This window comes from Pseudopodoces humilis, chromosome 28 (genome assembly GCF_049639895.1).
Source record: "Pseudopodoces humilis isolate 2021_Gansu_Grassland_sample_001 chromosome 28, ASM4963989v1, whole genome shotgun sequence".
Classification (NCBI taxonomy): Eukaryota; Metazoa; Chordata; class Aves; order Passeriformes; family Paridae; genus Pseudopodoces; species Pseudopodoces humilis.
In genome coordinates this window covers 5,544,110-5,554,560 of record NC_142227.1, presented here as the reverse complement: position 1 = coordinate 5,554,560, position 10,451 = coordinate 5,544,110, and the positions used below count along the sequence as shown (strand labels likewise).

At 46.6% G+C, this 10,451-nt stretch overlaps 1 protein-coding gene across 1 annotated transcript; it reads right to left on the bottom strand.

Annotated features, from left to right (window-relative positions):
* Nucleotides 1–1,105: 1,105 nt before the first annotated feature.
* Nucleotides 1,106–2,884, bottom strand: RPL36 (ribosomal protein L36). The gene is made up of 3 exons (XM_005531371.3): nucleotides 2,690–2,884; nucleotides 1,797–1,931; nucleotides 1,106–1,236 (listed from the first exon to the last, which is right to left on the bottom strand). The coding sequence occupies exons 1-3, from the start codon at nucleotides 2,780–2,782 to the stop codon at nucleotides 1,147–1,149; spliced, it is 318 nt and encodes a 105-aa protein (XP_005531428.1). The 5' UTR covers nucleotides 2,783–2,884; the 3' UTR covers nucleotides 1,106–1,146.
* Nucleotides 2,885–10,451: the final 7,567 nt, after the last annotated feature.

Below are 10,451 nucleotides of genomic sequence, written 5' to 3'. Positions count from 1 at the left end.
TGGGGCTAGTCTGGTGTGTTCTCATTGAAGATGTTTCAGATATTTCACTGTAAGTTTTCATATGGCTTGTGGAAAAGGACTAAACAGTACAGCCAGAGCTAGGCTGATGTACAGCTGTTATTCCTAATGGAATAACAGCAAGTATTATTAATACTTATTAACAAAGGCAAGTAGCTCTCAGTATCTTGTCTCTCTGGGCTAGGCTGAAAGGACAGTGAAATCCTAAAATAGTTCAGCACAGCTGGTACATTCAGCTGATAAAGGTACATGGTTCTCCAGGTTCAGTCACCAGGTCAATACCACCAGAAAGAACTCCAGGCTTAAAGAGAACCAGGCCAGCAACATGCTCAGTATCACCAGTCAGCAGCACTGTGCTGCATCACAGATGGCCTGTGTCTCTTCAGCAGCTCTGTCATATTGAGGGAGTGAGAAAAGGAATTACGTGTCTTGACATGACTGTTGGACATCAGTGAACACAGGCTTGGGGACCAGAGAACTTGAATACTTCATCTTCCAGTGAATACTAAAATGAATTTAAAGAAGGTAAGAGTAATAGCATGAAGTCCAGTTGAAAAGTATTTTCTCAGCCAAGAACAGCTCTTGTCATCTCACAGCAAGGGAGCCCTTAGGGGAGAATAAAGAAGCTACCAAAGTCTAGGGAGCTCTTGCTGACTCCAGGTATCTTTCATGACTTGCTAACACACTGCAGAAGACGGGCCTGAATAGAGGGTACAAGGGGAAACACAGGTGCAGGTTAAGCTGCATGAGGAATGGGCTGATGTGCCGTGGGGAAGAAGTGCAAAGCAGTTACTATTTTCAACACCCACTTTTTTCCCACTTGACTTTCCTCCTACCACCACCTAGGTGTGAAGACAGACTAGGAGGTGTAAGGCATTACTCCAGAGATTTCCACATCCCGAGACTGCACATAGTCATAGAGGATTCCCCTCTAGAGTAAGTCACAGCAGCACCAGTATCAGCATCTCCAGCTGCAGGTACAATAAACCACTGACCCAAATTCTTGATGGCTGAAGTTCAGGACCTTGTCAGCATTCCCCAGCAGCACACACTGAAATAAGTGTACCAAGAACACTCACAACCCTGGTTTTGGGAAAAAGGACTTTATTGTATTGCAGCCTGTGCAACTCAATCCTTCTTTGCAGCAGCTTTCCTCATGGCTGCCAGGACATTACTGAGTTCCTCCCGCTTCCTCTTGGCCCGAATGTGAGTGCCAACCTGCAGGGACAGAGCAGAGCTGTCAGTTTTTACCCAGTGGAGACTGGACAGACTGGGACTGCCACAAGTGTCACTGCTGTCACACCTCAAAACCAGGCAGAATGGTAAAGTCCTGGTAAGATGGACTTGACCTCCAGCCAGGACTTTGCCATCATGTCTCAGCAGTACCTCAACACAGTTATTTGGTACACAAAAGGGGCTGCTTTCAGCTCTCATAACCACTACAACTCAAGGAACCCCATTTGAGGTCTCCTGGTTAATAGCACCCAACCTCAGTGCTGCTTCCATCTTCCCCACACCAGACATGCAAACCATGGAAAAGTAACATGACAAGCCTGAATCCTGGAATTCAGGACTTTATTGACAAAGTGTCTTTGCATCCATCTCCTGCTCTCCTACCCACCCCCCAAGGAACATTCTCTCCACTCCACTGTATTATAGCAGTAACTTCTGAAACAAATTAAAAAAACAAAGGTAATTAATTAAAGCCAAATATTCCTAGGGGAGGGCAGAAAACAGGCACAGCAGTTTTTGCCATCATTTTTAATTGATTGACCCACCCGCTTCTTGATGAACTTCAGAGCACGTTTGTCCTTGGACACTTTCAGCAACTCCATTGCACGTCGCTCATAAGGTGCAAAGCCACAGACTTCCCTGATCATGTCTCGCACAAACTTGGTGTGTTTGGTCAGGCGCTGTGGGAAAGGAGGGAGGACTCAGGTTACAAAGCACTTACATGCTGGTTGATGCAAACGGGACTGCAAGGGGTTGTGACATATTCTCGGCTAGGCCTCAAAACAAGTCCATTCCTGACGTGTCCCAAGAAAACTCTCCCTGGCAGATCCTGCAGAGCACGAGAGCTTGGCCAGGTGTGCCAGATCTTTCTTCAGGCTCGGGTCTGGATGTGCCACAAAGTGGTATGGAGTAGCAGTTTTAGAAAAAGCAGGACCATAGCCAGGGTTTGCACTGCAGCACACGTCGGGCACCGCAGCTACACAGAGCGTATAATAAGAATAAATAATAGACCCAGATGCATTCATGTCCCGCAACATGCATTTATCGGACCTGTATACATATATAGTAGTACGGAAATTCCGGGCAGTTTTGTAAGGGATTGCCTGTTGTTACCAAGCGAAGCAGAGTAAGAGAGACTCTAGAAGGCACACAGCTTTCATACCCCGTCCCTGCCCGGCCGAGTCCACCGGCCCTCCCGGCCCCGTTCCGTCGAGCCCCGCCCGCCCCGCAGTCACGGGCAGCGCGCGGGTTCTGAGCCCTCCCGTCTCTCCACAGCGAAAGCGCGGAGCACCAGCGCCTCGGGACGGGGCCGGAAGCGGTGGAGGGCTGAGCGCCGGACACACAAACAGAACCGCGCTGCGTACCGAGGGCAGCGGGCCCGTTCGGCCGCCGCGAGAGGCGGGCGCGGGGCACCGCGCGCCCGCAGTCTCATACTCACCCCGCGACGGCGACACTGCCGCGGCTTGGACACGTTCTTGGTCACCTTGTAGCCCTTGTTAAGGCCCACGGCCATGGGGTAGCGGATGGCCATGGCTACAGCGCCCGGGCCCGATGGACGCGGATGGACACAGACACACCCGGCCCCACCTGCCCCGCGACGATGGCGCCGCACCGGAAGGAACGAGAGTGCGCAGGACTCTGGGACGGGGCCATTTCCGGCGGCGGGCGGAGCCGAGGGCCCGCGGAGGAAAGGACGGGGGAGAGGGCGCCCCCTGGCGACGCAGCAGGTGTGCTATGCGGGGCTGGGGACCCCCCGTGGGGTCATTGTGGGTGTGAGAGGACAGCGGGGACGAGATGGAATCACCCCCCCGTGGGGTCATTGTGGGTGTGAGGGGACAGCGGGGAAGAGAGGAGGGTCACCCCGCAGAATGGTGTCCGGCAGAACTGCTGGTTCCCCTCAGCTGTGGCCGGAGCCTCGGGGTGCCCGCGCTACAGGGCCGTACAGCCCTGCACTTACAGGCTTTTCCTCGATAAACTATAACTTTGGTATTGCTTGACCAGGATCTGATAACATTTGACAGACAAACCTAAAGAAAGAGATTAAACGATTTTGTTGGAATAAAAGGTACTGGATTTTCTACCTCTGAAAGAGGACTGAGGTGTACATGTTCAACTCAACTTTACTGTTTTCAAAGACAGAATTTAGTTTGTTGAAATGGAAAATATTTTCTTGAAATTGAAAATCTTGGATTTTAAAACAAATTAAAGAACTTTACATTCTGCTGTAGAGCTTGTCTTTTCACGGCTGGTTCCTTTCATCCCAGCTCACCAGCTCATAGCTGGACTCTTGTCACCCCCTCACGACACAGATTCCAACAGTGAGGAATGTTCGTGGCTTAGAGGGTGGGACAGATCTGACTCGGATGCCTTGCTCCACAGGAGGGCAAAGTATGAACAAGTGTCTGCAGAGTGGGGGTGATTGTCCTACAAAGGTAGAAGGAACTGCCTTTCTGAAATATTTCCTAATGTTTCTGAAAGTCAAGAAAGAAAAATTACGAATGCCATTTTTTTTTTGTCAATCTGCACTTCTAAAATCAGCACCATCTTTGCTACTGAGAACTATTGCACGGGATAGCTGAAGGTCTCCCCATCCACAAACTTTGTGTTCCTCACAGGAGGAGCTGCCACAGCCCCAGGCTGGAGGAGGTGTCAGCTCCCCTGCTGCCTTTCCTGCCACTGCCGATGTGCATGGAGCTGCCTTAGGATGGCTGCTCACTGACCTCTGGGTGTGCTGAAGAAGGGCCCTCACCTGCTCTGGCTCTGTGACCTCATTAGGTACAAGTGGCCCTAAAATAAATATTTGCTTGGAAGAGGAGGAGGCGGCACCTGCTGCTTCCCTCTGCCTGGTCTGTAAGCACCACCCCACCAGCAGCATCTCTGTAGGGCTCTTCCCTCTCACACCGACTATTGCTACCTTCCCCTCAGGACATCTTTTCCATTCATGCAGAAACATACTGATCTACAGTTCTCAAACTCCCCGTGGGTTTCTCATCATTTGACCTCTCTGTGCTGCACTGGACCCCCCCAAACTGTGCCGTTTCCCAGAGACAAGGGTTCTTGCTGAAATAAATTGAGATGATTCGTGCTAACTAAATTGTAACTATTTGGAAAGTTATTATTATAAAGCAATAAAGGGATTTAGTGTTACAAGGCAGATGGACCCCTTTGCAGATATTACATGTTAAAAATAGGATACAGGATGTAGTTTTAAAGATAAGTAATGTCTAAAGACAGAATCGACCTTGAGATGGACAAAGTTGTAACAACTTCAAGCATAAGGTCTAAAATTATGAAATGCAAGGCTAATTATTGGACTATAATGCTTACTTACATAACACAATGCTTAGTACGCATGCGCAACTTCTAAAGTTATTTAGAGGACAACAAAGATGAGTGTAAGCCTTCATCCAAAGACCACCAAAAGAAGACTGAAGACCCCCTAGCAACAAGTGAGGCATGCACTGTGAAGTCTAGTGTCATAGAATTTAAGAATTGAAAGTGGGAGGAAACTTACAGGAAACATTAATGAATCTGTATAAGCATATAGCATATAAGTTTAGTTTGAATTGCTTTGTTTTGTATGTGAAGTAGGGTGAGAAGCCCTCTCTGTACCCCGGCTGGTTTTGCTTATGTTTTAATCAGATTTAATTACTGGAAAATCATATATATATATATAAATATATTCACTAAATTGTATTCATTTATACTAAATTGCTATTCAATTCACTATTTTTTTTTTAATTAAATTGCTATTAACTCAATAGACCTAGTTGTCTAATTTCATTAATTCATAACATTGCCTCCTATAGTTGCCTGCACAAGTCCCTAATAGAAAATCCTGGTTTTCAGTTTCCAGTTTTGCCCCATTCCAACACTGTTAAATGTCTTCTTCTACATTCCCAGAATTTGCAAATCTCTTGAATCTTTCTTTGGATTCTGCATTACATCTCTTCACTCTTTGACTTACTGCTTTCCTAGAAGCATTACAAGTAAGATGTTACCCATCAGGTGAGCCCAAGGACAGGAGGGCATAAAAAAGGTAGGTAAGGTAGAGGAAGCCTTGGGATTGGAGCCGAATCTGAAGCTGGGATGGACTGGTTCTGCTGAGATGGACATGTAGGGCTCAGTGGACCACAAATAGGCTGAACATCTGCAGTGCGTCCTGGCTGCTGCAGTGATGTCCTGGGCTGTATGGACAGATGCACCTGGCAGGGCCCAAAAAGGGATTGCTCCCTTTTCCTGGCACTCACTAGATCACACCAGTGGTGCCATGTTCAGGCCTTGCAATGCAAAAAAAACTTTGTTAAACTAGAATAAATTCAGAAGAAAGCCATGAAGATGTCTGAGGTCTGAAGTATGAGGAGCAGTGGAAGGAATGAGCCTTTTTTAACCTGGAGGAGAAGTGAGCTGAGATAGATCTAAAACAGCCACCTGAATTTCTGATTAACCAATGGACAACAGGTATAAGAGTGATCCATCCCAATGTTGAGCAAGTACAACAGGAGGCCAGACTGACTGAGCGGAAAATTCTGCATCATATTTAAATACAAAAATTAAGAATGTGGGGGGTGGAAGCAGCATCAAAACTACCCAAGAGACATACACAGGCATTGCATGGACATCAGGAACAGAACTGGAAAAGCTAGAGCTCCTCTTTGTCGCCCTGAAAACTCAGCTTCTGAGCTTGCTGACATGGTTTTCTAAACTTTCCCAGGACAGTAACTGTAAACATAGATATGTGCACATTCTTTCTGTTGCACATCTTGTGATGGGCATCTCTCATGGCCAGTGCAGTGAGAAAGTGTTATCCTGACCATCCAATCCCTGGCCATGGTCAGAAGCCTACAAATCCTGGGAGGAAAAATAAACTCTCTCTTCTTTTCACCAGACCTCGACCTGTGTCCGTGTGAGCTATTCATCTTCAGTGGCAACACCTCTTGACCCTGTGAAAAACAATGTTCACTTTCCTGGTAAATATTAAATGGTTTAATTTAAAAAAACCCCAAAAAACAAAAAACAAACAAAAAAAACCAATAGGACATAAAAACAATAAAACAAAAGGTTAAAAAAGGCCAAGTGCTTGGCATTCTGCCAAGACTACACCTACTGTCTTGGAGATATCCTTTAAATACCTTTTCCATTACACTAGCCTGTTGCATATTCATAGACCTTCATTCAAATTCAAACTTTTCCACTAAATAGTTTACATTTTCCAGGAACTTTTTAGTATGGCCACTGCTTGGGTCTGCCTTTTCAGAGCATGCGTGTTTCTTGGCTTGTGGTTTTAATCCTCTTCTTATCACCTTTCATTTTGAGCCTTGGCTCCTTCTTTCCACAGAGAGTAAGTGTTGGTAAGAAGCAGGGTCGCCAGTATCTGTTCATTGGATGTTATCTCAACCAAGCAGACAGTACAAGCATACTATATAAACTATTACTACTATGCCTAAATTTTTGCTAATAGCAGAAATAAAGACTGTATTCATACAGCAAAGTAATTTTAACATTATATATATAACATTCATCCTAATACTTGTGGAAAGCCAATATTATACTATGCATCTATAACAACCTCACCAAAGACCAAGGAAAGAAGCAAAAGTGCAGTACCTTACTCTCCCCTGACTGCTCCAAGTTTATGAAGAGAGCCTGTTTAAGGGTAGGATTTTTCGGGTTTTTTTTATTTTTGTCTCAAGGATTTTTCTCCCATCTGTCGCTAAGAGACAATAACCACCAGGTACTTAAGACAGAAAGAAGTAGCCAAGGTGGGGGGAAGAGTGCAGCTGCACTCTGGTAACTGAGGGGACTTTTCTTGGAAGGGCAGAGAAATTATGAGATTTTGGATGAGGGTGAGGGGCTGGGTTGGGCTCAGCTCTTTCTCTCTCTATCTCTCCCCCTCTCTCTCAAAATTGGAGGGAACAGTCCATTACTCTTTTCACCTACCACAAGTGAGACTTTTGCTTATACAAGCAGCCACTGAACTGGGACCATATGAAGACCCTACTTCACCAGAAAGAACCCTCACCATCTACTCGGGTGCCTCAGGGGAAACCCTGGGATCCCCAAGACCCCTCTGCCTCCAAGGGAGCCCTCCAAGTGGTGTTCCAGAGCCAGGTGGCTCCTGCCCAGCCCTGCCGCTTCTCTGCCCCTGCTCCGGGTTTTCACTACACTGTAACCCAGCACCCCTGCCTGCCTGGATGCTCTTCAGCTCATGCTACAACTGTGGAGTTTCTGTTACATTTCATTTGCTACTCTGGAGTTTGCTCATCCCTGCAGCTCCAGCTGCCGCTCCACAGTTCCTGCTGCAGCCCGTTTTGGCCATTGCTGTGTGGAGAGGCGGCCGAGCTCGCGCCACAGCGCCCCCTGCAGCCGCAGGGGAATCATCGCACCTGCCCTGCCCGGCCGGGAGCCAACAGCGCCCCTGCTGGCTGTGAGCGGAACTGCACCAACAGGGAAAGTGGCCGCGAGAAGGCTGGGACCGGGTCTGAGGTTCTGGCTGGGACCGGGTCTGTGGTTCTGGCTGGGACCGGGTCTGAGGTTCTGGCTGGGACCGGGTCTGAGGTTCTGGCTGGGACCGGGTCTGAGGTTCTGGCCGGGACCGGGTCTGAGGTTCTGGCTGGGACCGGGTCTGAGGTTCTGGCCGGGACCGGGTCTGAGGTTCTGGCTGGGACCGGGTCTGTGGTTCTGGCTGGGACCGGGTCTGAGGTTCTGGCTGGGACCGGGTCTGTGGTTCTGGCTGGGACTGGGTCTGAGGTTCTGGCCGTCACTGGGTCTGTGGTTCTGGCTGGGATAGGGTCTGTGGTTCCAGCTGTCACTGGGTCTGTGGTTCTGGCTGGTACCAGGTCTGTGGTTCTGTTTGCTGTTGCTGCCATTGTTGTTTGTTTGCCTTGTTATAGACATATACATATTGTTAAAGAACTGTTATTCCTTTACCCATATTTTTGCCTGAAAGCCCCGTAATTTCAAAGTTATAATTAGAGGGAAGGGGGTCATATACTCTATCCCAAAGACATTCCTGCCTTCCTTGGCAGACACCTGTCTTTCAAACCAAGACATAGCACATGCTAAAAAGAGCCCTGTCTGTAACACAGGAGCCACAGAGAAGCTTCCTGCAGTACAGCTCATTCACAGTGTTCCCCAGGTGCAGGAGGAGGTGTATGGTAGGATACACCAGGCTTCAGGGTATCATCACCTACTGTGTCTCACCCTCACTGGCTCCCCAGGATTCAAGAATTCTTCCAAACTATTAGGAAAATAGATTTCTTGGCAGTTGAATACCATGAAAGCACCACTGAGAACAGATGATCTGTCCAGGTAGAAAAATGCCACTGTTTCCTTCCAATCAGACTGTGGCAACCTGTGGAGCCAGAACCCTGGGCATGCCTGTGTAGAGTAGCTGTTGCTTAAAGAGATAAATACTAATATTACTCTATAACCAAGGAAGGGATTATTCACATCACTCTCAATGAAATATTGGGCCAATAATCTCTAACACTGTGAGTTTTGTCTTTCACATACAGAGCTGGATTTTATTCTTATATTTTATTTATGGAGTTCAGGTTCCCTCATCTCATGTGCAAAAATCCTAATTGTTTATCCATTTGGTAGTTTGGAGAGCACAGTGAAGGAGGGTGGGGACTGGCTCTGAATGCAGTTCCTCTGAGTTCAAAAAGCTTGGTTATCAGCCCAGAGCAATTCCAGGTCTTCTCCAAGAATCACTTAAATCATTGCTACACCAGTGGAGCTGTGGGAGGGGAGCATGCAACGCTCATACCCCTGCATTGTTATTATATATAAAGCCTGGCACTCATCTGCATGCTAATAAAAACAAACCCAAGTTTTTTTCAAAACAACCATTGGTGCTTAATTTTCAAATCTGCAGCCCAACTGCAGTTGGCTAGGTGCCCACCATCATAGAGTTATTTACATATTTTCCTCCAGCAGCTGCAGTAACTTGTTCTCTTCCTCATGCCTGGCTAGGCTGGCTCAGCCTTTGTCATGGTCTCACTGGAGAGAAATACTTTGGTCTTATGCTATTATACAAAAAAACAAATCAGTTCCTAGTGGAGTTCAATTTTTAGTGTAGAAAGTCAAAGTAGAAACCTTTGGCTCCACTTTGAAAGAGAATTATCTACTTATCCCATCATGTACTGTAACATGCTACATGTGTTTGGCAGTGCCGATTCCTTAAGCCAGAGGTTCTGTCAGAGTTAAAGTTTACAGAGTAAAACATATGTGACAAGGAAGAAGATGGGCCTAGGGAGATAATGAGGTATGTGCATGGGATCAGTCTCTCTTGGACATATTGAATGAATAATCAAGGAGATGAAAGGAATGCTTTCTGCATTTCTGCAAAGTGTGCTCCACCCAAGATCTCAAAGTATTTAACAAGGGATAATTCATTAAGCTGTATAATGATCTTGAAACAGAACTATATGACTATGAAGATTATTCAGTTAATCTCTATATGTTTAGAGTTTCATGGAGTAGCTCTTTGAAACTGGCTTTCAGGTCACAGAATAATAGGGAATAATAGAAGAATAGAATAGAATAGAATAGAATAGAATAGAATAGAATAGAATAGAATAGAATAGAATAGAATAGAATAGAATAGAATAGAATAGAATAGAATAGAATAGAATAGAATAGAATAGAATAGAATAGAATAGAATAGAATAGAATAGAATAGAATAGAATAATAGGGATAAATAGATTGATTTCGGTTTGGATTGGAAGGGACCTTAAAGCTCATCTTGTTCCAACTGCCTGTCATGGGCAGGGACACCTTCTACCTTCCATAGGTTGCTCTGAGTTCTGTCCAACCTGGCCTTGGACACTTCCAGGGGCAGCCACAGCTGCTCTAGGCAACCTGTGTCTGGGCCTCACCACCCTCATAAGGAAGAATTCCTTCCCAATATCCCATCTAACCCTGCCCTCTGGCAGTGGGAAGCCATTCCCCCTTGTCCACTCCCTTGTCCAAAGTCTCTCTCCATCTCTCTTGGAGCCCTTTTAGGGGCTGTCAATATATCTCTCTCATTGGAAAACATTTTTCCAGTCCACAGCTGGGGACAACAGCAAAGTGATGGAGCACTGCCTCAGTTAACACTTGTGTTGGAACTGCACATCCTTAAAGAACAGCTCTGGCTAACCAGGGACCTACAACGGGAAGCCATTTGCTGTCTTGAGTTTGGTACAGTCAGGAG

Coding starts and splice junctions, on each gene's coding strand:
- RPL36 (XM_005531371.3), bottom strand. CDS start 2,782: ATGGCCATCCGCTACCCCATGGCCGTGGGCCTTAACAAGGGCTACAAG. Junction 1,932..2,689: donor GGCAGTGTCGCCGTCGCGGG/GTGAGTATGAGA, acceptor CCTTTCCCACAG/CGCCTGACCAAACACACCAA. Junction 1,237..1,796: donor TGAAGTTCATCAAGAAGCGG/GTGGGTCAATCA, acceptor CTGTCCCTGCAG/GTTGGCACTCACATTCGGGC.